We start from the raw sequence: 27,377 nt of genomic DNA, 5'->3' as shown, positions 1-27,377 counted from the left end.
GTGTGTGTGTGGCGCTCTGTGTGTGTGTGGCACTGTATTCATACCGCTGTGGAACCCTTCCTGACTTTCCTGTGAGATGTCCACTCCTGGGCACCCCCAAGGTGAAGTCAGGCATCCAAGCGCTGCTGGAGCCGTTGTGGAGATTAAGCAAGCTATTGCCCAGAGTCACAGAGCGGGACCCATGATTAGACTAGGCATGCGGCGAGAATTATCAGGCCTGGGGAGATTGAGTCCAAGAGCTGCCGAGGCGGGAATTGAACCCTGGTCCCGGGCCAGACCTCTGCATCCGGGTCTGCGGCTCTAACCATTCAGCCACGCTCCTTCCGCGCTATGTGTGTGTGGCGCTGTGTGTGTTTGTGTGTCTGTGTGTATGGCTCTGTGTGTGGGTGCAAATGCAATAGGTCTCGCATTTGAGAGAGATTAAGCTATTGGCATTGTAAATGACTGCCATTTATTTATATGTTTTAAAAACAAAAATAATGTCATGAGCAATGCCAATAGCTCTAACTTTAACAAAGACGAGACCATTGCATTGTAAATGCTTGTTCATATACAAGCGAAAAAGGAATGAAAGAAAAATAAATCTACTAAGCATTACAGATGTCATGATGTTTGCCCTGTATAGGCTCCTCTTATTTGTAATGAATCCTATATTGTACAGTGTATGATTACATTTGTTACATGTGCTACCTCTTTCTGTGTTTGCCCCTAAATGTAATGTTCAGATCAGACAATTATTGCTGCCATATTAATCATTTATATTTGTCAAAATGTATAGGCATTTTCTGGATTTTTCCAGAAGTGCCACCTAGCATGGTCTATTAGCTAAGCGTGTGGTGTCTTATCACACAGACAGAAGAGACAATTTCCATGTGTACTACTGTTTGCATAAGAGTGGCCTAAACAATTGACAGTACTAAGATTATGGATACCTGCTTGAGTGTCGCACACAATGAATGAGACTTTTGGCATCTATGAAATAAATTAATGTTTTATAGTCCATTTTATGCATGAAAGTTCAACGACCAACAAGTTAATCACCATGACCTCCACATGTAGAGGGGAGGGACAGATCTGAAAGCTGCACGTTTAAAAACACTTTTCATATTTATTTTCTATTGTCCATTCAATTTCTACTTATAGCACTACAGTCTCAAAGCAATTAGAAAGGTTCCCTGTAAGGCAAGAGAGATGATAGATCTGTGGCCTCTGCTTTGAATAATTCTACAGATCCAAGTCTTGCCCATGGGTTCGTTCACCACTGTCCCAGTAAGGAAAAGCTAGGTTGCACTGCACCTACACATAAAGAGACCATAAAAATGCTATGTGTCACCAAATACTTGTTGGTGCTTGTGTGATTTCCTCAGATCCTCCCAGGTAGTTAGCGGTGTGCCTCCAATACTCAATTCGTCCATGGTCTTTCTCTCCGTGATGCAGTGATCTAGCACATACCTTAGCATTTTCACCTCTCGCATTGAATACATAAAGGGGATCAGTATCCTACGTCCATACCTTTCCTTTACTGGGCATTGCAACTCCCTAGTTACTACATCAACAAAGAGCTACAGATGTCTAATTCAATGTAGGGTCTTAGTTTTTAAAAACATGATATCTCTCCCAAATGTAATAATGCCTTGTTTATTTTAAGACTTAAAAGAAAGAACAACGTTCCTGGTATTTGAAAACATTTTCTCATTTCCTAAGCAGCCAATAGAATGTAGGTCTCTCTGGTTCATACTAATTAGTGATCCTATATTATATACGTGCCTACTAGTTTCCACACTGTCCTAGTTTGATTGCTAAGACAATTTAAAAAAACAATGCAGGTTGAGCAATGCATAGTAGCTTGAATTTCACCCATTTTGTGCAATCAACCTCCTAGTTTATGACTTGAGGGAGCTTGAAATCTATCCAATGTGTTTGGGGTATAATGGTTTGCTTTGTGATGCTAAGGGTTCACCTTATGTTCCGTAGGGTCGAACGTCTCATTTCTAAGAATATGCTGTTTTTTAAACTCTTGGTCTACATAAAAAAAATTGTCCAAATGTGTCTTTAAGGACCACTATACATTTTTAAACTTAGAATGCGAACTCTGGTTGGACTATACCATGCTGCAGGTGTGAGGAGTCTGGCTGAAACATGTAGATAGAAGAAAGTGGATTGAGGGATAATAGCGACCCAGTCCACCCCACTCACCGCACCCCAGTTTTTAACCTTTCCAAAACAGACCCAAAAATAAAGGGAATTTCAGGGCACTGTGAAATCGATTTCAAAATCACAAAGTTTTAATTTGTGATCCCCTCCCTCACTGTTCCTCACCCCTATAATCATGCTACCTTTTATTTAAATGTCAAAGCATGTCCCTGATACCAGAGTATCGAAGTGACTCTATGATGAAGGAAACAAGTGTTTGGTGAGTGAGAAACCTTTTAAATAAAGTGTGTGCCTTTGGCTTATCAAGCCGATGGCCCAGTTCTATATGTAGGAACTTACTGGCTTTTGTTTTCTTTAGACTAAGTCCGTTTTGGGAAGCCGAGTATAGTCCCTTAGGCAGGTCTCCGTAAAGACGGGTGTACCCTTAAACTCACACCCTGCTTATGATTAAAGTAATGATCTAATAGCCATATTTGCTCATCTAAAAACCACATGTTACACATTATTCTCTACAGTAAGATTATGTCCAAATAATACAGAAAATGTTTTTATTTATATAGGGTTTCTCATTAATTCTTTACCACCTGTAGTAGTGATTTTTTTTTTCTTTAAGTTCTTACAATGGTATTCATACTGATTTATTGTAGGTGGGCTCGATCATTAGGGATGAAACGCCAATTGAGAGGGTGAAGAACAGTCTTAGGAAAGATGCTCAACGTGATGTACCTCACACCCGTAAACCAAAGATGGAGCTTCTGCGAGAGGTGTTTGGTAGAGGTAGGAAAGAATTTTGATATTTCTAAAACACTGAATACCAGCATATTGGCTTATACAAGAACATTAGACAAAGAATCCCTATATTCCTGAAACATTGAAACATGTGGATAAGTGAAATATATTAAAAGCAGTCTTTGAGAAACCATGTTACTATTGAATACAACAAAAGTCAAAAGTAGTAGTAGTGCTATTTGTGTCACAAGCCTCCAGCACAGTTGTCTTGATGTGTGCCTGTGCCTAAATCCTTACAGCAACCAATTTATAGTCTCAAGCACAGATATAGCTCGATTTGCAGTTGTCCCTTTACTATCTTTTCAAGTACTTTGGACAGTGTCTGAGCGATGCAAATAGAACAGCAATTGGACAATACATAATTGGGTCCTGGGTTAATGGTACCTGGTGAGAGATAGGAAGCTGAGACACGAATTGTGTTCATGTTAGCCAAGCACTGATCTGCTCAAATGTTGGCTCTTTTGTATTACCTGAAAACATTCTGGATTTATCACTTTGCAATTCAACAGTTCGAAAGTGGGGTGTCGAAACACAAATTCTGACTTTTCAGAACTGCAATCCTAGGTTGGGAAAACTTAAATGAACAAGTCAAATGAAGTAGGAACAAATGGGGAACGGTTGTTTTCCTCTTTGGGGGAAAAAGTTGCCAGTGCACCCAAAACAACTAAAATTAAAAATCACTTTTAAAAAAACCTGAAAGTTATGGTGGAAGAAAATGGAAAGGAAGGCAGAAGAATAGATACTGAAACTACTTCTAATCCTACAAAGAAAAGAAATTTAACAAACGAAATAACAAAATCGATCAATAATCATTTTGCAGTAAGGAGGTACATTTGATTCTACAGACCCATTATTGCCTTAAACCTAAGCTCTTGTGGTATGTTAATTTGGTTCTGGTCATTATTTTAACACATCTGTGATACCAGCTCCACTCTGCACTTGCGGTACAAATTGTAAGGATTCATTTGTCACACCTAATGCAATTGTGCATTTTTCAGTTGTCTACAATAGTCTACAAGCTAATGCTTCTGAGAATATTACACCCCATGTTCGAGTTTTAGTTTATAAGTTGTGTCCAGATTTAAGGCCTCTGTCGGAACTCTTCAGATGCAAGCATATTGTTAGCACAGCACTTCTTAATTTGTAGTCCATGGACCCCTGAAGTCTGCAACGCCAATTCAGGTAGTCCACAACTAATTATAACATTACCTTGTATTTGCAGATTAATCAAGTGTGTATATATACATAAAGAAAGAAAAATTCAAAGTTTTTTAAAAGACTGTAAATGTGGAATAACTTTAAACTGGTTGCTAAAAGTTAAGTTGGTGTCATTAGCTTGATTCATGGCATTAGCAGAAGTTCTGCAAACGGACTCTAGTATGAACGACTGCTGGCCTCCACTGAAAGCAGCACTGTTGTACGCCGTTGAAAACAGTGTGCGTTAGGACGAAGAAAGGCAAAATGATGATCTAGTGACTAACCAACTGCTTTGTCTTTTAGAAATAAAACTACATTTTAAAAAGCTCAGAATTTCCCCTTCAAATTTCGTTTTTCTAGTATTATTTCTCTGTGAATTAAGTAATAAATTCCATAATTTGTGTATTAGTTTAATGATTACTTCTATTTGTATATATTGTTTTGAGGGTCAAATCATAGGAATTGCATAGACAGAGGTTCCCGACCTCCAGCGTAATTGTTTGGGGGTTCATGGAGGTCAAAAGGTTAAGAACTACTGTTTTAGGAGATACCAGTTTGCTATTTGGTCATACCTCAAACAGTCTTAAATCGTTAACCCGGACTCCATATTTGAAATTCAGTATTTGATAGCTTTTACTGCAACTTCAACATGTGGAGTAAATTTGTCCAGTTTTGGGACTGCTCCACATTCCGGTCCCAGAGACAATCTTTGCATGGATTATCTTCGAATAGAATAGATTTTTATTCCCAAAAACTTTGTATTTCTTAAATGCTTCCAGGTTTTCTGAAACCACCACCTCACTGGACTTTGGGATTTTTTTAAGCAGAGCCGTTTTAAAACCATATATTGTTTTTCCAAATGGCTTGTTTACGGCACAGTTGAGATCTTCAAAAATTGAACATGGTCATGCAAGAAAAGATGCAGTTAAGACTCTACAGTCGTTAATATTCCTAGCGTGTGTGAATCTTTGGGCAAAAAGTATTTTTTCTCTACATCTAACAAGAACGTTCATTTGTTGTTAGTAGAGAAGTCACTCATGATCATAAGCCACATAAAATAAGTCTCATGATTCATTTGAGGAAACATTCCAGCCTTGCTTTGCTTTTGTTGTTTCTTCAGGTGTGTATGTGAATTCTACAAATCGTTTATTCTTTGTTTTCAAAGGTCATGTGATTTGCTGGTTTTTCCCGTGCAACAGTCCTCCCTCATCAAGAGGTCTCTCCTACAGTCGCATCCCAGACTACGATCTGTGACGTCACCTCTCCTGGATGGGTTCTTGTTGGCAGCACTTCCTTCAGCAAATCCATGGATTACAGAAGTTTACTTGTCCCATTTCTTCGTTTTTACATCCGGTTCGAGTTTTGGGGAACAGAAACCTAGTGCTGACTTGAATGCCGCTGAATGAGAGCTAGGGTTGGAGTTGCATCTCGGTGTGCCCCATGTGACTTGTTGATTCCAAGGAGAACTGTATTTGTACTCTTGTACTCTTCCCTTTAGCAGCCTCTGCCTTGATAAGTCATACCACACAGTCCTAGTAAGCCTGGAGACATTAGTCAACTTTTATTAATATCCCTAGAGGTGTCTAGAAGTCATTGAGAAATTGGCGTTGTTTTCTGGAAGTATGACCCCCCTTCTTGTGTGTCTTTTTTTTTTTTTTACCCATTAGTTTGACTAATCCCTATTCAGGGTACTGAGGTAACTTACAGTGATTTGTTTCTATTTATTTATTTTGTAATGAAGTCTGTGATGGGGTTTTGGACTTTTGATTTTGCACTGTATAACGTGGACCCCGACCTGTGGTCCTGTTCCTATCGATGCACTGAGGAGGGTTTGTGTACGACGGAGTCAGACGAGGTACGAGCCTGTCATGTCTGTTGAACTGTAACACATATGCATTCACTTCAGAATCTGGTCAGTACTTGGTTTCCTGTTACAGCAGTGAAGTTTTGGAACTGTACCACTACCTTAAACTTTCTATGGCTACAAGCACTATGTTGCATACAAATGCTATATGCCGCATTGTAAATACAAGCTTTTACCTTTGTAAAGTCTGCTATTTTTCTATAGTAGCATTTAGGGCTTCATTACAACTAAAGAAGGAATCCTGCTTTGGTAATTCAGGGATTCGAAAGTATGACACAATTTACAAGAACTCCCCTCAGGAATGGAGATTTAATATGAAATCTGTCTGCAGTCTTTTCTTGGATTCTGGCTATATCCCCAGAACATATTTCATCAGGTTTTACCTGGTGAAATGGGTCCGCAATAACCCTGAGGAACTGTCATTACAGAGATAGCTCAAAATATTCAATTTCAGTGAAAGCTGGACTTTCTGCCTGAATCAGAGATCTAGAATTATTGAAATAAGAGCATAGGTCTTAGTTGGAGAATTTTTTTTTTCCGGCTCCCTCTTCACTGCAACCCCTAACCAGAAGGCGCTGTTCCCATGTGCCAGTTTCACACGGTGTTTGTTCTGTTAAATGGTTTTTTTATCCAGTTCGAAAAGATTTTAATTAATAGTCTATTTAGACTAGATTCCTAGGCAGTTTAGTATTCTTATCATCTTTGAGATAAATGCTTTGTATGTTTAATTAAGGACATTACATACATTAAGTTAAAAATAAATCTACATAATGCATTTCTCTGTGCTTTAACAGAGCTCAGAAAGGCAAACTTTCTGACCTGCACATTGAATTATCCACCTACAGACCGTGAATCCTAGCAGATGCCGGATTAAACAGGGATTCACAACTCACTATATTCATTTTCATTGAACAGTATTTGTTTCTCCAGCTCTTATTGACTTATTTCAAGTCAAATGAATTCTGTGGAGGTTTTTTATAGTTACGTTTGTTCCACAGCTATGTCTGCACAGAAGAGGTATACCCTCTAAAACTACACAGGGGAAGGATTTAATTTGGAAATAGTCAGGTTTGTGTATTCGTGCAAAGCCTTGACTATTTTTTTTCTCGTTAAGCAAGGGTAGAGTGATGGGGTTCCATAGCCGGTGGACTTAAAGGAAGGCTAAACCTAATAGCAAAGTGGATTTTTAGTAAATGTTACTTCAAGACGGATGGATTTGTTTAATAGGACGTTTTTTGTACCAAACCAGACAATTAGAACTTCATGTGGTTGGGTGCTGGTAACCAAAGTAGGTTGCGGCAAGCTAGCACAAGTTGGTTGCATTTCTGCAATCTCTGTTCTAGACACTACCCATTGAATTACATTTTTGCAGGGAAGAAATTGCGTTCTTCCGGAATTTGCGTCAGTATTTTCAGTTGGTGATAGTTACGTCACAGATCTTTACTACATACTGCTCCTATCCTAAGGGACCGCTGTGTGCTCTGATGTGCTGAATTAACCTTCAGCTGAAAGTAACACTGGGGTATAGAAAGTAATTGCAAAGGTTTAATATCCTTTCTATATGAAGAGATATAAAGTATTTTCATATGGCTAATGGTGTGGATATCGGTGAGCTTGCGTGTGACGAAATATGTATTGGAAGTGTGTTTCTCGATTCTACTGTCACAGGTTGTTGAATTCTGGCAACCTAAACGGAATCCTGTGTAACTTTTACAGGTCAGAGATTTGATTCCCAGCGTGGTCGACTCAGTGCTTCTTTTTTCTTTTTGGAGCTAAGATCGTTTTCAGTTAGCGGTTATTAATGTAATTGGAGACGCTTATTTTTTTTATTTTTTTTACACTAAAGTATCTCTTGAGAATGTGTGATCTAAGAGTATTCTCTTGTGGTATACTACTGTAAATGCAGCATCATTAGAACAGGAAATATTTATTATTCAATGCTTTTTTTTCAGGGTGGGGTGAGGTTGGGACAATAGTGGTACTAATTACGTTTCTCTGAAATTTAAGTAGGTGTTATATATATATATATATATATACCTTGAACCTAGTTGGAGACAATGAAGTGCTGTGCATTATTGCCTGTGCCATGGTACTCGCTTGTTTGAGAGTGGGGGCACTGTAAGGATCTTGAGTACTTGGTAGCCAGCTCGCTCAGTTTCGTACTGCTTTCCACTTCGGCTCTCCTACTTCCTGGACTGTACCTGCTCTCTGTCCTTTGCAGTTTTCATGGTTCCTTACCTGAATTTTTCAAGTAAGAACTCAAGTCGCGTCCTAACTATTTTTCCCTTAAATCTTTGCTTCCCTCAAACACAGCCCGTTATATATTTAGACACCTTAAAAAAGTGCTTAGTGCAGCTTCCTGGTTGCCTCGAAACACTAATGTGAAGCATAGAGAAAGAGATGAGGATGAGAAGCGGATGACAATTGCGGTGACGGCATGATAAAGAATTAAAATCAATAGTTTGTGCAGAGATAAAGGTTCCTCTAGGGGTGGTGGCAATCGACCTAGTGGAGCCTTTAGGTTGGTAGCACACAGCCTGGCAGTGCCTCGAGGAGTGGTGGCAAACACACTAGCGGTGCTTCTAGGAGTGGTTGCAGATAGCCTAGCAGTGCCTTTTGGAGTGGTAGCAGTTCAGGTTAGTGAAGGCTTGGGGAGGGGGCTAGGACTAGCCCACCAGTGATCTTGATTGGGTTTTGTGCCGATGGAAGGGGAGCTAGTCTTCGGCCTCTGGGAGGGAGCACACTCCACCTTCCCTCCAACCTAGATTTTTTACCATGTTGTGGTGGTAGTGACAGGAATCGGTCTAAAAAAGGGAAGCAAGACTGCTGGGAAAAAAACCTAAAATCCTACTGTCTTAAAGTCTAACGTCGAAGGTTTACATTTTTGATCATAATTGTTCTGTCCTACACATAAGATGCTATGATCATATCAGACTGCATCAAAATATAAAATGCATAAAGAGTAATATAGCCTTATGATCTGCAGCCAAGGGCTGTAGTGATTGTTAAAGGCCCTGAACCCGAGTTATAGGCCCAAGCAGCAGGCAAGGGCATATAACGAGGGAAAGGGTGTTAAACAATCATATAGACAGATGCAGAACGCGTCTAAGGCTATTAGAAAATTCCACCCACTTAGGGTAGGATGTTCTGAATTAAAAATGGAGAAACGGAAAGATAAACTGGTGAAGCCATAAGGATGATTCCAGCCACTAGAAGCCCTGAGCAACTTGATTGTTCTAGGAGGTGGTCCCAACAGTACAGTGTGCCATTAGAGCTTCCCTCTCGCCTTCTGTTCATAGCTCTCTACCCTGAGTACTCTGTCTGTTCTGGCTATGCACACTTGAGACCATTTTGAACAGACTGTAACCTTAATGATGAGCACCAGACACTTTTTAGCACAAGGGCATTACATTCTCATTCCATACCTCACCTTGCATTGGCCAAGCGGCAATGGCACCACTTTTACACAGGCTGGTTCGTTGTTTGGGAGTCTCAAATCATCATCCTGATGTAGCCCAACTCTGTGTTGATGAGTGAGTGCCTTTGACTTCCGGTTAAAAGTTTGGTGCAATTCACATAAGGTCACTTTTTGTGTCCTTGATTCTGTGTGTATTTAAAATTTTCTTCACAATGAAACTCAAATACTCAATCCCATTAAATGCCTCAGGGAACACCAGCCACCTAAAGCTGATCTCCTCCTGTACTTCCGGTCCTGTGGGATATGTTTTTCTTTGCCTTGGCATTACATTTATTGATGTAGAGCATGAAGGCACCCTTTGAAACTGCCAGCGTGCGTGCCTGAGGAGGGACACTTAAGCATCACCTGTCAAGTTCCCTAACTTTTGTCAATTTAGTGGACTTGTTTATTTACTACAGACCTGCCATGAAATGTCCAATTTGCTCACTTTTCTGTCAGCTGCACCAGTGAAGAGCTGTGTTCCATATGACCATTAAGAAAGGATTTGCACACGGACAACCTATTGTTTAAGTGTCTCCGGCCTGTTTTTCACAAGCTCTTTTGTGCCCAGTTCCACATTGGTTTTCTGTTTGTTCTTTAAGTTTGAGACTTGTTCTGCTCTTTGCAATTTTGAAAGGCTTCATGGAGCACAAAAAGTTCATTCAAATAAATGTATCTAATGCAGTGGTCAAAGCGGGCCATACATTTTTAATTTAAGGAAAAAAGTTCCCCTATTTTCTGTGAAAAGATAATCGTCCCAGGACAGTTTATTCAGAGAGCTGACATGCTACAGTCCGAGTCCGGCCCTGCCGCTCACCTGTAAGAAATGTAAATGTGCCCAACTGGACAATCTGCAAATGTCAAGGGAGCTCCGATGCCAGTATTGGCGTTGATTAATGGAATCACTTGACACTTCTTGATGACACAGATTTATTCTTTTTTAGTGATATCGGAAAGGGGTTACTGGCTGAGCTGTGAAGTGTCTTTTTAAAAGGGCGTAACACAGTCCCCTGCGCCGCAGGGGCTGCGGGGGCCTGTTAGTCCTTAACTATTCTCCACTGCTCCAACCAGGATTCAATTCCGGGGCTCTCTGGATAAAGACGTAGACCTCTGCAGTGCATTAACTAATAGAGGTTTCATAAAGGACAATAATGTCTTTCTCACTGATTAATTTAACTTGCATTTATTTTACATTTAAGCTGTGGTATTGTATATGTACATACCTGAAGATGAGAGCCCGAAAAAAAGTTACTGACTATAGTTTTTTAGCCTTGCCTTTGAGCCAGCCCCCAGGCTTGCTCGCCCTGCCCCGTAGTGCACCACATTACAGTTCCCTTACTTTGGTTTATGCACTTCGACCACTGATTATAATGTCTGAGAAAACCCCACCACTTGCAAGATATGGAATGGATAAACAGTGAAACACATTCGATGATTAATGCAGGGCATGCCCACTAGGGAGCAGTATTCATCCACTATTAAAAATATGTGTCTTTTTGAGAATGCTTTAGTTATCAAAATTAACACTGAACTTTCCTACAGTTTCTTGAAAATGTTATGACATTTAATGTGCTAAAGTACCTGTTTCTAATAATCTGCAACTTCTTGGAACTAGAGTTTGGGCTTAATTAAAATGAGGATTTTTTTCTCTGCTCGCTTGCCTATATTAATGTATTGTGCCCCTTCCCAGTTCTCTCTGGGCTGTCCCTGAACACACCTGAGGATGCCGGTTACATACATAAAGAGCTTTTGCTCGATAGGTCACTGAAGACCATGGTGTTTTTGGTGGGCCAGGGAAAATGCAGACTAGCACGTTCTCTGCAGCACTGACTGGATGTACGTACAAAAAAAAAAAACACCGTGCACTTTAATACTTTTTCCAAGGGTGATACATGGGCATTGTTTCTGTGATAAACTGTTTGAGCGAACTTGAGTTCTTGGTGTTCAATATTTATTTTCTTTCATTGTTTGTAAACACTGATTTGTTAACTTTTATATCTTTAAAGAAATGTGAAACTATCCATGCGAGTCTTTCTTTCTTGGATCTGCGTCCCACCCGCCCTCTTGCCCTGCTGACACTGCAAATGATGACGTAGCTTAATCTAAACTACTTTCAGTGGGCCATTATTGTAGAAACAACTCGTCCTCTTTAGCCAGTCTAACCGCCTCTAACCTTTGTCAACAATAGGCGTTCCAGAATGTTCTTTGTTGATGCCTGCATTGTGACATCAAACACTAGATGGCCTCTTTGACCTGCCACCAACCAAGAGAACCATATGCATGTAACATAAAAAGCACTGTATTAGTGAATGATTAAGAGAAAGAAGTGTCTTGAAGTAATTTTCGAAGCACATACGTGACTTCATCAGTGCCCAACGAAAAGACAGCCCTTTCACATTACGGAACAATAAGGGTTTTTCCTTCAGATTCTGGGGAGGTGAACTTACCTGTGGCGGAAGGAGTGAGTGGAAGGGGCTGTAACAGTATGCATTTCTCAATGCAAATATATATATATAGGACCCCCCCCCCCCCCCCCCCCCCTGCAAATGCTCTAGAAATCCTAGGGCAGGGTAATAATACAATTGAAGGCAAAAACCCTAGGCAGTCAAAAACGGTCACTCAAATTAGCATTACGTAGCCACTACTTTTGACTTTAGATTTATATAAATGTATTTGTTTGTCCAACCCTTTCCTGATTAACTTTTGTTTTATATGATTTATACGATTTGTCGACACCATGTTGGATTGTAATTATGTATTGTCTGATTATTTAAGGAAAAAAGTCTTTTTTAAAACAAACCAAATAAAATGTGTATATGTTATATATATAGTTACTATGTGTTCACACTGAGTTCTCTCTATCATGTTTTCCTGTTTACTAGGAGTTGCTAATTTGAGTGACCGTTTTTGAGGGTCAGTACGCATTGCTGACAGTGGTGAACGTGGCAGCTCATTGGCAGATGCATTGTGGGTGAGGCGTAGGCTCGTAAACAGTACTCCGGCATTCTCCTCATGCCAGTCAGCAGTATAGATGGGGCTGTGGTTCTGGAGCTTCAGCCTTACGCCTTTGTGTTATTGCAGCAATTTGGCCTACCGGGTGATCTGGTATTTAAGTAGGCCAAGTTAGACGTATTTAGTTGAGGTGGGAGATAGTGGCTGATTTTGTATTACCTACTGTTGTAGAAAGTAGCAGGCACACTATTGAGTAAGTTGAATCCAGATTTATTTCTCATAGTTAGAGGATCCCAGCCTGCTCCGTACCACCAGCTCCGCCTGTCAACCGCCCCTGCCGCGAGCTACATCGAACGCAGTTCGGTGCATTCCATGCATCTCCTGACAGCAGCACGAGACCGTTGCGAGGCACCACATACAATAACCTTATATACAACACCTTTTTGTATTCATGGCTATACAAAGATGTGTAAATATTGGATCTAATTCATATCCTTTCGTTAAGTTTCAATCTTGTCTAGAGAATAACGTCAGACCTGTGGTTCCTTCAGATAGTAATATTGGGCTATTCCTTCTCTTTTTTTTGGAGAGTCTGCCATGAATTCAATTTGGTGCAATAACTTTGGCTGCTGAAAGGAGGGTTAAAGGTGGTCTTGTGCTCTCTTGTCACACAATCATCCTTTATGTAATACTTGTGAGGGGTATAGCAAGATAAAAAGGTGATAGAAATACTCTTGTGTAAACCAGGACCTTTCATTGATTTCTAGAGTTAAACCTGTGCGTCTTAGAGTAACTTTAACTTCATTACTCGGGTTTCACGACTAACTTACTGCATAGCAAATTCAGTCGTACTTATAATGCCAACAATCCAGTATGCACCCATCGTGGAACCTGTCTTAGCTTAAAGTTTAACTAAGGGATAATCCTTTAAAAGATCTCTTTTAAAGTGGAATATCCATCCAGATGCAGGCTCACTGCTTAGATGTTTCAATAGAATTGGAAGCTCGACCATTGTCTCCGTGGTTTTGAAAGCATTAAACGATGTATTAGGCTCCATAAGAAATTGAACTTCTGCAATTGGAAGAGTGTTTTGCAGTTGTTTGACTTGTATATTGTATCGTAAAAGAAAAGTCCTATTTCTTGTAAAACATACCACCAAAAGAACACCCTGAGAATAAGATCTATGAATCTATAAAGAGGAACATGGGGATAAAAAAACAAACTGATATGCAAAACAAATTTTCCAGGATTACATAGTAATTTAATGCTGCAAGGAGATGCTTGTAGCAAAATAAATGATTAATATATTTTTGTAATGGACTGGCAGTATGTGAAGGTGTATTCAATGTATGGTTATTGTCGTGTGCTTTGAAGAATTTGGTGAAATATTATGATATGCTAAATTTTGAAGTAGAAAATATAAGTGTTTGATCCTTGGGTACAATGTGGATGTATACACTGATTCATGCACTGACCCTGGATCCTCACGCCACGTTTACTGCACCCCTAGCCCATTACCAGACATCCCACCAGCAAAACCCCTCCCGAGCTGCGCCACCGTCATCTCGGATGATGATAGGGATTTGGGATTTTGTCGATTTTTGTGCTTTGCTACTCTAGCCACAGAGCACGACTCATGATTTCAAAATTATCCATGTTTCTGGAGGAAGGCGTACAGTGCTTTGTTGTAGGCATTCATTCATTCTTTTTTAACAAGGGAAAAGTTCATTTATTTTGAATACTGTGAGTAATGACATATAGTGACGAAGGGATTGGTTGCTGAGTGAGATTAACGTTGATGTACATAGTGTAAACCTAGAGGCCATAGCGGACATCCGGTTTGAAGTTGTATACATATATGCAAGGACACATTAACCAAAAGGCTTAGACTTTTTGACAGTTGTACAAATGTAGCATTTAGCCATGTATATCCACAACTACTTCCTGCTTTCTCTCCGAGACGGATCTTCTGTGCGTGTTTGTATACATAATGATTACACAAAAATCAACCAGGCCAAGGAGATCTATCTATGTTCTTGTGTAGTGGATACAAGTTTTTGTGATGAGCATTGAGCAATTGACTTGGCCAAGAGCTTCTTTCAGAAGTGGTTCATTTGTGGGATGCTAGTAGTCTGTGTAGTGAAGTGACTGAGATTAAACCGCTATACTGCACCGTGTCAACTTCTACTTTTTCTAGATTTGCAAATTAGCAATCAATGTGGTGTGAAAATAATCCTAGAGTTGTTAATTGGTTTTTGTAAGCACTCTGCTGTTTACGTCCACATCCAACTGTACCAAGAAATACCATTCTGTTGTTGATTCAATAATTATGGTCTCATGTAGAGTACATTTTAAAGGTAGCATTATGTTATGGTAATTAACATATCTGTCAAAACATGTTTTTTGAAAGATCACTGCTAAAGTTTTAGCATCTGAAGCCTCATTCAAAGGCTAGAAAGTGTTGAAACATATTGGTCCATGGGTCTGTAATCTAAGATGAGTTCTGCAAACTCATTTCTGCAAGACAGCTAAAGTGATTGGTAGTATATCTTTTAACTAGCACATTATTAAAAATAGAGTAGAGACCCTAGGGCAAATGTGGGCAATGCAGGTCCAGGATGGAGGAAGCCATGCAGTGTTTTCAGGATAACCACTGACTATGTAAGGGAGTTCCATTTAGATTAATTGTATGTCACCTTCACCTTTTAGAATAGATGGTAATTCTGGCGCTACATAATGATCCGATGACTCCAAAGGAGAGTTGCATAATGCCTGTAGCACAGTGGTAATATTATGTGGTATGGCTGGGAGGCCTTACAATATAATATTGACACAATACACAAAAGTCGACCTTGGATTCTGACTAGTAATCCTTCTTTCAGTCCTGGTAGAGTGGCAAAGAGCAGACAGGCTTACTTAGAGGAACATGTGTATAGCATTTTACAGTACCAACATTGACAATAAGTAATTGACATGACTTGAAAGAAATCTGACACCAGTTTAAAAAAATAGAACTTATTTTTATATAATTTTAGACACCAGAATGTAGTATGTACAGTTCGTATAACTGGAGTTATAGAATTTACAGTGATTATAAAATCAATAGTTTGATGAGCTATCAAGTTTTAGATTGCGGTCACTGGGAAAAACACAAGCTGACAGTCATTTACGGGTTGAGTTCCACGGAACCAAATTGGAGTTAAGGTCTTGTGTGTCCACAGGCCAAGCTTCGACAGTCAGAACTATTTTACCTTGCCCAGGGAGTCTGGGTGCAGAGGTGACTTGGCTGTCCTTGGTGCTTAACGGGAGCCGCTGATGCTAAAAAGCAGTACTTAGCAAACCGATACTCGCAGGTCGAGTTAACAGGAGCCCCTGGGGGGTGAAGCTTGACGGGACCTCTGGACCAGCAATCACCAGGCCGAACCGCTCTACCTAGATCAGCGTCTCGGGTGAAGATGTGTATCTAGCTATCCGTGGTGCTGAATGGGACCACAGGAGCTGACTTTATAAGCATTCTACAGCAGACAGGTGTGGGATGCATGTACTCGACAACTGCGCAGCAGAAGGATAGGGCTGACGGAGCAAAGGATTTCCTCTTATCGAGTAAAGTAGTCAGCAAGACCACGACAAATGCAGCGACGAAACAAATATTCTTCCACAAGTCTTGGGCACGCTGCAAAGGGCTGAGACTGGCTGAGGTTCAGGACTGTACTTCCCAGAAGGCGCTTGACCATATACATTCGGGCTGGTCCTCGACGGAGCCCAGCGAACAGTCCTTATTTGGATCTGGAAAATATGATTTGTGGCTGCAGACTAGTACCTCTAACCCTAGGGAGTCCTGGTGAAGTCTTTGGTCGCAGAGGGGTTCACCTTACTTTTGGAACCAGTCTCTGGTCTGGGATGAGTCCTAGACCTGGGTGCAGAGGGGCTGCCACGGGTGCAGTACATCCCACCTCTTCTTTGTGGAGTCCTGCCTTGTGCTGACAGTCTCTTGTTTGTCTTTTTCTTCTTCAGAGCAGATTTGGAGTTCTGGTGTCAGGGGCACCCTTAAATCCTGAATTTAGGGGGTGATTAGGCTTGTGAAGGCTAGTAGCCAATAGGCTACTAGTCTTGCAGTTAATCCACCCCTGAGGTAACCACATCTGGTGGGTGTGTGACACCAACCTACCCAGAACCCACTATTCTTGGGACGCTTTAAGATCGCACAGGCCATCCTCGGCTGTACAGACCACTAGCCCAACCGAGAGGTGTGGCTAGCCTTTGGGGGTGTACACCTGAATTTCTAAATTTCCCACCTGCTTGTAAAGACAAGTGCCTGGGGCGGGGAAGGTACTTTGTCTTCAATGGGAGACAAGTCACTTGCATATCAGAGGCGGTGAGGCCTTTTGGGCTCCTCCCCTTGATGGGTATTTCACTAGCCATCCTAAAAGGTGGGGGTATGACCTCCCTGCTCAGGCCTTTTGTCTTACATCCCCTGGGAGTGATAGCACTCAGCAGCAAAAGTTAAGACTTCTGTTTTAGCAGCAAGTGGCTCAGTAAGCCTGCCAAGCCGCAAGGGACTCAGTATCTTGGTGGGAACCCACTAAGGATGTCACCGGAGTGCATGCCAGCTCACCCTTGAGACGAGAATCCTGTTGGGGGTGAAAAATCACGGTGTTTGAGAGCAAACACGACTAAATTCGGTGGTGCCATCATGGAGCTGGCTTTCTTTGTTTTTGTCCAGTAGCCAGCCCATGTTAGCCTTTCACTTATAGTAAATTTGAATGGCAAGGTTACTGTAGAGGTATATATGCCTCTACATATATACATTTATCATTGAAAAAATGCATCCTGCCTTAGGGGTGAATACATATCTCAAGACAGTGAGGGACTTTGTCACACATGGTGTGTGCAGTGTTGACCTCGAGCAGATAAGCTGCTCGTACAGACTAGGGTAGAAGCCCTGCAGTCTTTACTGTTACTCTGGTCACTCATTATGGTACAAATAGTGCTGCAGCCCTGGTGACCCCATTAACACACTTGACCTGGGTACCACCGGTCTGTTCCATATACTAGGGACTTATAAAGGGGGTTAAAGGATCTTGCAATTGGGTGTACCAATTCACGTTAACCTTTGAGGAAAAGAGCACTGGCACTGGGGCCTGCTTAGGGGTCAGCAGTGAGCAAGAAGACGATCTCAGTGTCGTCAGTTGATATTGATGTGCAGTCTGAGGATGTCTGCTAGTGGCGTCATGTAGATGTTGAAGAGGATTAGACAGAGGGTTGAAACTTGAGGGACGCCACAGATGGTGCACTTGGGATGTGAGGTGAAGGGAGGAAGTGTGCGCCCCATGAGGAATGCTGCCATTCATCTAAGAGCGTTGTCTTTGATTCCGATCTGGTGCAGTCGTTTGATGAGTGTGTGGTGGGAGACGATGTTGAAGGCTGTAGAAAGGTCGAGAAGGATCAGGGCAGCCGATTCTGCTCTGTTGAGTAGGGTGCATATGCCATCTGTCGCACCAATCAGGGCTGTCTTGGTACCGTGGTTGGCTCTGAAACCTGATTGGGAGTGGTCAAGCAGGTTGTTTTTCTCCAGGTGTTCAGTGAGTTGGAGGTTGATTGCCTTATCCAGGATTTGGCAGGAAACCGGAGCAGCTTGATGGGGTAGTAGTTCTGGAGATCGCTGGGGTCTATGGGGGGTTTCCTGAGGAGGGGGTCTGACTTCTAAGTGCTTCCAGGCATCTCAAAGGTGCTTGTGGTGATGGAGGCGTTGATGATGGTGGTGAGCTGTTGGCTGAACTCGTCACTTTCGAGGTTGAAGAGTTGATGAGGTCATGGGTCAGACGGTGCTCCCAAACGGATGGAGTTCATTAAGGCAGTAGTGTTCAGTGTTCTGAGTGGTTCCCATGTGTTGAGCAGGTGGTCGGTGGCTGTCATCGTGGGAGTGGTGAGGCTGAGGAGGCTGGTAGGTTGGGTGTCAAAGTTTCTGTATATCATAGCTATCTTGTTGTGGAAGTGGTCTGCTAGAGCGTTGCAGAGTTCCTGTGAGGAGGGGATCAAGTTTTCAGTGGCAGATGGCCAGGTGAACTATCGGACGATGGCGAAGAGTTCTTTAGTCTGGTTGGTGCTGGCCTTGATGCAGTTTGTCAGGGCCTCCTTTTTCGCTAATTTAAGTTGGTGGCGGTAGTTGTGAGGGCAGACTTGAAAGTGGCTAGCTCAGTGTCATTTCTGCTGGTGCACCATCTCCTTTCTATTAGTTTACGTGTGTGTTTCAGTGTGCTGAGTTTTGGGGTGTGCAAGTTGGCGCGTTTGGTGGATCTGTGTGCTTTAGTTGGTTTGGTGGTGGTGACTCTCTGGTTGGCGCTGGTGATCCAGGTGTTGAAGTTCTCCTCTGCTTGATTCAAGTTGGTGGAGACATCAGACTGGATGCTGCTAAAGGCGTCAGTCCATTTGTGCTGTGTGACTTTGATCCAACTGCGGAAGGGGGCGCTGTGGCTTTTGGGGGTGCTGAAGGGTTGTCCAGCGATGGTGAAGTGGATGATGGAATGGTCCGACCAGGTGAGTTCAGTGGTGTGGCTGTTTTTTACTCCATTGCTGGATGTGAAGATAGGTCCAGCAGGTGTCCTGCTCTGTGAGTGGGGTCTCAGACCAGCTGCATTAGGCCGATGTAGATTTGTTCCAAGAGGTCAGTGGAGTTTGAGCCTGTGGGGTTCGTCCAGGTGTAAGCTGAGGTTTCCCAGGAAGACGTAGTGTTCGGATTTGATGGTGAGCCGGTGATAAATTCTGTGATGGCTTCGCTGAGGCCGGTTCGTGATCCTAGGGGTTCTGTATGGGAGGGTGCCTTTGATTGTGGTTTTGCTGTCCGTGTGGAGTTGAAAGTTCATGTCTTCCATGATAGTCGTGTGAAGGTTACGTTGTGGGCGAGGGTGGAGATGGTGTTCCAGACTTCGATGGCGTGATGGCAGAGCAATCTGGTATTGATCATAGGGCATCTGAGTGGTTTCGAGGAAGTTATGGCCGACGGGAAGAATGTGGCGCTGGCTTCTGTGAGGGCGCCGGTCCAGGGATGGAGGTGAACGGTCGCACTGTGGAGTGCGGTGATGCGAGGCAGCAGATCTTGTTGGGTCTGGGGGCTTTTGTTGAAAATTTTCTCAGACATCCTCTCCTGATATGGCAGGTATGTCTGCAAGGAAGACTGGTTTTAGGTTCTGTGGCGCTTGTCACCTCGTCTGCCTCTGGTGTCTCAAGTGTGACCACAACACCAAGACCTGTGTCGACTGTTGCGCCAAGCATCCCAAGGCCCTGAGGGAGTGGTCCCTCAAGTTCCTTGCTGCTAGACGTGTAATGCTGCAACGGTCTTGATCCTGGTCAAGGAGAATATCCCTGGATTAGTCGCAGAGCCACTCCAAGCTCTCCCCATTGCACTCAAAGTCATCCGGGCATTTGGGTAAGTCCCACAAGCACAAAAAGAACAAGAAGTCTTAGACTTCACCCCGTCTATTGACACCATCCATTAAGACGAGGGAGCGTCGGCATTCAACGCCTACCTCTGCGGTTGAGCCTGCACCTGGACCGTCTCCGCTCCACCTCACGTTTCCAGGAGCCAGAGTGACAATACCTAACTAGGTGAATTTTATGAGTGATGCACCTCATATTTGGGTGGCCCGTCCCTGCAGGAGCGCCTTTGGGAGAGGCCTGTACTGGTCTTCCGCTAGAGGGTTCCCACTGGCGCCAGTCTGGCCACTAGGATCCATGGACTGATCTGGACAAGCACTGGTCGACTAGGATCGCTGAGAGAATCTTGGGGGGGGGGTTCTGTAGGGTAGTAGGGGTGTTACAAAACCAGCTTCATAGCTAAGTCAAAGCAAGTAACTAAAGTACACTAAAGTAGCTGGCACATACACCTAAAGTATAAAAATAATGTGCAAAATTTATTTTCAGCCTCCCAACTGGGTTACATTCTAAAACATAATACAAAACATTTAAAATACCACCTAAAGTGGTAACACAATATATGAAATTACAGTCAAAGTGTAAAAAAGTCGACGCGGCGTTTCGGTGCTAATCAGTCTTGACACCTTCATCAGGACATTAAGGACATTTGACTCCGTATCTATAAATAAATAACAGTGTTTTAGCATCATTGTGTACTTTGTTTTCTATTTTACACATACCCTGCTCTTTTATGCTTCATCTAGACATTATGCATTATTCTAAACCCCTTCTACTTCCTGACCCCAGATGCAGACATACTAATTCTTGCTAATCCTGGGGGTGGGGGCGAGAAATAAAGGGGCGAAATTGTTTTTGTGTCCCTTATAGATTTAAAATAACTGTGAAAACTATCTGAGAAGCTCACAGCTAGTTGAAAAGCAATTGAAAAGCTCTCTCAACCCAAGATACAGGTACATTCAGACAAATCCTCGGGGACTAATTTGATGAGCCTTGGTAACTAGTGGTAATATCATGATTTTTTGTAGATAACATTAGTATGTCTGCATCTGGGGTCAGGAAGTAGAAGGGGTTTAGAATAATGCATAATGTCTAGATGAAGCATAAAAGAGCAGGGTATGTGTAAAATAGAAAACAAAGTACACAATGATGCTAAAACACTGTTATTTATTTATAGATACGGAGTCAAATGTCCTTAATGTCCTGATGAAGGTGTCAAGACTGATTAGCACCGAAACGCCGCGTCGACTTTTTTACACTTTGACTGTAATTTTATATATTGTGTTACCACTTTAGGTGGTATTTTAAATGTTTTGTATTATGTTTTAGAATGTAACCCAGTTGGGAGGCTGAAAATAAATTTTGCACATTATTTTTATACTTTAGGTGTATGTGCCAGTTACTTTAGTGTACTTTAGTTACTTGCTTTGACTTAGCTATGAAGCTGGTTTTGTAACACCCCTACTACCCTACAGAAACCCCCCCCCCCCCTCCCCCCCCAAGATTCTCTCAGCGATCCTAGTCTGCTACAATTACTACAGGGACTTCCAATTTCCTTTGACTGAATATCCCCCTCCCTGGTATACGTGACAGGGGAACCTCCCTTTTTTTTGAGGCAAGCCCTGGTCGAGCCACCTTGACCTCCCTGGAGCTGGTCCCACTAGCGACTTCCCCGGCGTATCCCCATTCTCATCCCTGACTCCGACACGGAGCCGGATGGGTGTTGTCTGACACCGACTGGAGCCATTCCATCCAGGTTGTGCCCTATTCCTTTGGGCTAGGACTTGGGGATGATTGGGAGGGCCTACTGGATCCTGAGGAATACCAGCTGTAGATGTCACTGAGACCCCTAGTGTGAGCATTTGGCAGATGCTTGTAGACTGGACACCCCGCATATACTGGATTGGTCTCTCCTCCTACCATGGCTACGGAGGAGGGAGCTTCATTTGCTATGGCGGTGAGGTAGGCAGCTGACGTCCTGGATCTTCAGCTGCCCTCTGTGGCTATCAGAGGTGCTTCAGCTGGGAGTGACCCCTTTCAAACTGCTTCTCATATTTAATGAAGCCTTAACAGATGTCCTACTCGGGCCTGGTCCTAGCCCCGCACAGAGGCTCCTGTGAACAGAACTTGCCTGCTGTCATCGCCCCACCCCAGGGCACCACAATTTTCTCACTCAGCACCCCACCCCAGAGAGCTTGGTGGTCCAAGCCTCCACTTCCAAAGTAAATCCTGGTGCATTCCCTACCACTCCCCTGGATAGGGAATCCAAGAGGCTAGATACCTTGGTAAAGATGTTTTCTTCCGCAAGCTTGGCACTACAGTCGATGAACACTGCATGACTTTTGGGCTGATACTCCCATTTGCTATGGGACTCGGTTGCGCACTGCTGCCTATTGTCTCAGAGGAGGCCTAAGCCATTCTCTCCCAAGCTTTTGCTGATGGGAGAGAGGCATCTAAGTTTGCCATATGCTGTGGGCTGGATACAACCGGCTCACTGTCAGAGTGGTTTAATGGTCAGTGACCCATAGGCCCCATGCCTAGTTGAGAACCATTGCCTTTTTGGGAGGTGTCCAGGCCTCACTCCTGGACATGCCCTTTGATGTCTCCCATCTCTTCGGAGTCAAAGCTGACTCGGAGCTAGACTAGTTCAAGAACAGCAGAGCTACGGGCAGTTCTTTGGCCTTTCCATGGCCACTCACCAACCCCAGTCCATCTTTTTCTCCCTTTGTGGCCACAGAAGGGGCTTCCAGCCGTGTCTACCCACCCAACCACTATGGCATGCTAGCTTTTCAGCCCCTGCGTGGCTGACAATACGGTACCCACAGACCTCGTGCGTCGGGTACCCAGAAGTTGGGCCAGCCCAGCCCAGCATCCCATTTTTGAGCATAATATTAATCTGAAAGCTCTAATACACATGTGTAGATGCCAATGATAAGAGACCAAAAAATGGTATCTTCGAGAACCCCAAAAGAAAATAGCCCTACAGGATCAGATCATTTCATGTACACAGATTCGCTCTGCTTCGGATGCTGCTTATACAGGGCGCATTAGTACTAGTCTGCAAACTGACGTGCAAGGTGGAGAGTCTCGGGATTCAGTGCAGGCGTTCAGGTGCATCTGCTAAACATTCATGTCATGGTGAGCATCTGTTTGGCCCCAAGATCGACGAGATATAAAAATAAATTATGGAATGGAAATAGTTACATTTGTCGGGGCTTCTAACTTAGTTCAAGGATTCCCATAGGCATTGCCTGGCAGCAGGCCATCAGGCATGAAATCAGCAAACATTGCTGCAATGGTAGCAGTCTCCGCGGGATAAGGCGTAAAATCCCCTTTTCTCACCACACAGACGTGCAATCTGGAGGACCTGGGAACATCTCGACAACAGTCGCACGCAAGCTCTAAGCTTTTTTCTCAAAGAAATGTAGGTTTACAAATGTGGCCAGAAAATCCGCTGGGAGAGTACCTAAGTACTGTGTTAAGACTTTGTGGGTGTTTAACGCCACCCGTTTGATTCTCCAGTGGTGAACATCCATGTTTAAACCCTTAATTATAAATTGTTAACTCTGAAAAACCTGTGATATTTGTGTATTTTTCCTAGTCATAAATACCTCACTGGGTGTAATATCGCCATATTCTTGTTCTGCATTCAAGAGACCCCATTTGAGCCCCGGGATGGGTTTTTCGTGTGCACCTACATTGAACTTTGGTGCAAAGAAATTGTGAATTGGGCCCAGAGTTAGAAAGGGACAGTTTATCCACTCCTGTTGGCAGGTCTCCAGTCCCACAGTGGGTGCCATGGAGGTATGAATGAGGCCTTATTATCAGTGCTCACTCACCAGGAAGAAGATTTGAGTAGGCTATGAGCAATGCCACAACCGGGAACCAGTAGGAAATGAGGTATTTATTTAGCACTGTGTGGATTCAATTGTAGGACTTAACTGGCAGCGTTTGCAGTTGGCTTCCCCTCACTCCTTACCCACCCAGCCATGGACACACTTGATGGGAACGCTGTGGGAGCCAGGAAGAAACAAATGTATTTGTTTAACGCCAGGCATTCAACTGTATGGCAAGGCTGGCAGCCTCTGGCCTTGGCACTGCCCACTCCTAACGTATCAATCCATGGCTGCCCTTGGTGGGAACTCTCCTAACTTAAACCCGCATAGAAGGCACGTCCTTGTCTGGCTGTCTCGGTATGGCTAACTGTGGAAGTGATGGGCGGTCTGTCTGTCTGAGCGGCGTCTGCCTGCCCATCCGGGTGCAGTCTGGCAGTGGTGCAGGCTGTTTTAGTAAGGACTGCCTGTTTATACAACATGTCCCAGCGTATCTTACTGATGCCGGTCTGTGTATACAGTCTCATTTCTTTAGTCGGCCTAAAAGCTTCACTGCTCCATATGTTTAGCTGTATTTGTGATTTTTCCCCCTTTTTTCTATTTTGTGTGCTTCTTTTGTGTGTATGTGTAGAGAAAGTGCTTTTTCTCTTTGTCCTTCTAGCTAGATTAGGATTCTCCCATAATATGATGTTATGCTAACAACACATTGCACTGAGATCTGTATTTATTGAACTTAGCAAGGCTATATTCGCAAAATAAACAGGAACAGGGCTCTAGCCTATTCAAACAAGTATTGGCTTAAACAACGGTACCATAAAAGTAGTCCTTGTTCTTGGTGTGCCCAGGTGGCTGCAACAGGAGTATTCTGGAGAGGTGTGGTTGAAGCGCTCCGCACTGGTGGGAGGTTGTACACATCCTTCCTGTAGTCTCCAGCTCTGACTGCAACAGTACAAACCTCCGATGGTGGAAAGGTGGGCTTGAGCCCCAACCCAACTAGTTGTCCGCATTGCAAGTGATAACCACTCATTTCATTGGCCTTGTACACCGGCATGAGGTTTATGCATCTAGCGTGCCATTACTACTACTTACAGCATTTATATAGCGCCTTTTACCCTTGACTATGTACTACTGCACATATTGGTCAAGGACATCATCGAAATGGCTTGCTTGGGGACTACTACTTTCACATGCAAGTCATACACAATTTCAGCTCTTGCCTTCTTTTTTAATACTTAATTCCATAATTATTATTGCAAAATCTAATGGAAAAAATACCTTTTTGATACTTTTTTTTCCAGACAAAACAAGACTTTGAACCCACTTCAATCTTCTCGGACTCTGGCCGAAGGATCCACGACTACTCTCTCTGTCCATGTGCTCTAAGCTGCTCTTGCCTGTGCTCTCAAACTTCTCAGTCATTCTGTATTCCATAAACGACTCCCATTCTCTGGTCATAAGCCCTAGCCCCCACGCTGTTTCCACAGGTGCCCGTAAGCTCTGCCTGTTATCTGTGCGCTCTGATCAGGGTGCATGGGTATCCGTCTGCCTTGGTGCTCTGGCAAGAGAGAAGAGCGGAGGTCATACCACTTCATTTACCACCTAGGAGAGAGAGTTGGAAGCCACTCTCCCTACAAAGACGATTGGTCTATCCTTAAGCTCAACTGCGACTAGTAAAACCCAGTTTTTATAAGGTGCCTTTGCTTAGGTTGACTAAGACAAACTGGGTTGCTCTCTCTAAAGTAAATTTGGCTGAGGAGGGTTTTTAATACCCTGTACCAGAGATGGAGGCAACTCTTCGCCATTTGGGGGGGCCCTATTTAGAGTTGGGTGGTAATGTAAAATCTATCCAGTGCTAAATCCTGAGCATTATCCACGGGTGCAATTGACTACACCTTAAGGTTAGTAGTACGGAGGACATGCTACCTGGTGAATTCTTGGAATATACAGCCAGATTCATGAAGGTGAATAGCGCTCGCAAAGGGCCAGATTCGCATTGCGAGCGCGATTTTTGCATTTGGGATTCATCATCCCAAATGCAAAAATCGGTAATAGCGAATTCGCAAAGTTGCGAGGAATTCCATTTAAGGAATCTCTATTTGAGATTCCTTAAATGCAATTCATCATCCATTTTCAAATTGCGAATTCGCTATTTCGGGCCGCTATTTACCGCGAGGTCAAACCTCGTGGTAAATAGCGAAAACTTAGAAAAATGCTTTTAAAAGCATTTTTCTAAGTTGCATGTTTCACACACACATTTCCTTTGGCCCTTAGGAATGAATGGGGAGTTATTCCTTATTTGCGATTAGCAATTTGCTAATCGCAAATAAGGAATATGTAGGAATTGCATTTTTTTTTTCGATTCCTACATGAATCCCGTTTTGCGAGCCTGTGATAGCGATTCCTTATGAATCGCTATTAAAGACTCGCAAAACGGGTCTTTGATGAATCAGGCTGATAGCACTTCCTCCAAAACCGAAAGGAATGTACGTTACCATCCAACTTTCTGTGGGCCAAATATTTATCTGAGCGTTCAGATAGGTTGAATTGCTGTCATTGGGTAGATAAATAGGATGCAGACCGGTACTCTGTAAGCTCGGCTCCCATAAAATGCCTCCTGTGCAGCTTCTGTTAAAGTTGTAAATGCGAAGTTGGTGATAGCTTATTGAGACAGGAAGTAATTGTAATTTAGATTACAATCTAGAAGCATTATACTCAGAAACTGATCGATATGATTGTGATGCTAGGGACAGGAGTCTTGTTTCTTCCTTTTTAGGTCTCGTAGCGAAAACACAGCGCGTCAGCGCTGTGTCTCGCCAGAGATCTTTTGTTGCCGACTGTGCTTCCCAGGAGACAGTACCGGCCGCGCGCATCGCCTTGGAGGCGATTTGAAACTGCCACACGCACGCGAACGCGTGCTGTGGCCAGGCGCTGTCTCCTGGGAAGCTCAAGCACCACACACGCATGCGCATACATACACACAGACACACACACAAGCGCCCATGCACGCACGCACATACATACATACAGAGACACCCCCCTCACACATACACACACGCACGCACACACAAGTGCACCGAGGCCCCCCTCCCCCGACGTCACAGTCGCACACATACATACACACACGAGCATACACACACACACATGCACCAAGCCCCCCCAGCCTTTTGGAACTTACCTGGCCAATGTCGGGGACTCTGCTCTCAGCACGCAGCGCCCAACCTCCTGCTGGCGTGGCCCCGGGGCTCTACACCGCTCACAGGAGCCCCGGGCCGCGAGACGCATTGACTCCGCCTGCCTCCTCTTCCGGTCTGGACGTGGCCCCGCCCCCTCACAGGCGACTGTGCCTGACTTCCGGGGCGGCCGCGGCGGGATTCCGGGGGCATTTTAATAGCAGCCTCTTGTAGCAGGTTAGGTCATATTATGTATGGACGATTTTATATAGAGCATAAAATTGTAAGTGGGCAAAAGTGAAAAAAGCAAATGTTTTTCACTGCAGGATCTAGAGTGCCAACATACACCATTTGAGCTTTGCGCTCTCATTGGCTGTTTGATGTCAGTCTGAACCTCTGTGGAAAACATCTAAGTCCTTCACTGTTAATCATTTGTAATTCTATATGTTAGCGACAGTCGGTGTGTGCACTCCCACTTCTCAGATACGTGTCTTTTAGTGGAGCATTAAGTTCCAGATGTGCAGTCCGTA

The 27,377-nt window shown here is 43.4% G+C and overlaps 1 protein-coding gene across 1 annotated transcript in view; it reads left to right on the top strand.

Annotated features, from left to right (window-relative positions):
• Window positions 1-11,482, top strand: part of LOC147677776 (palmitoyltransferase ZDHHC21-like) — an 85,864-nt gene extending 74,382 nt beyond the window's left edge. Inside the window, exons 8-10 of the mRNA XM_086945433.1 lie at window positions 2,802-2,931; window positions 5,306-10,721; window positions 10,777-11,482. Of these exons, the coding sequence (XP_086801559.1) occupies window positions 2,802-2,931; window positions 5,306-5,394 (219 nt within the window). The 3' untranslated portion in view covers window positions 5,395-10,721; window positions 10,777-11,482. The remainder of the gene's footprint in view (window positions 1-2,801; window positions 2,932-5,305; window positions 10,722-10,776) is intronic.
• Window positions 11,483-27,377: the final 15,895 nt, after the last annotated feature.

The sequence above is a fragment of the Lissotriton vulgaris genome, chromosome 12 (genome assembly GCF_964263255.1).
Source record: "Lissotriton vulgaris chromosome 12, aLisVul1.2, whole genome shotgun sequence".
NCBI classification, from domain to species: Eukaryota; Metazoa; Chordata; class Amphibia; order Caudata; family Salamandridae; genus Lissotriton; species Lissotriton vulgaris.
Note: the sequence above shows the minus strand (reverse complement) of the source record. Positions and strands in the feature narration are given on the sequence as shown.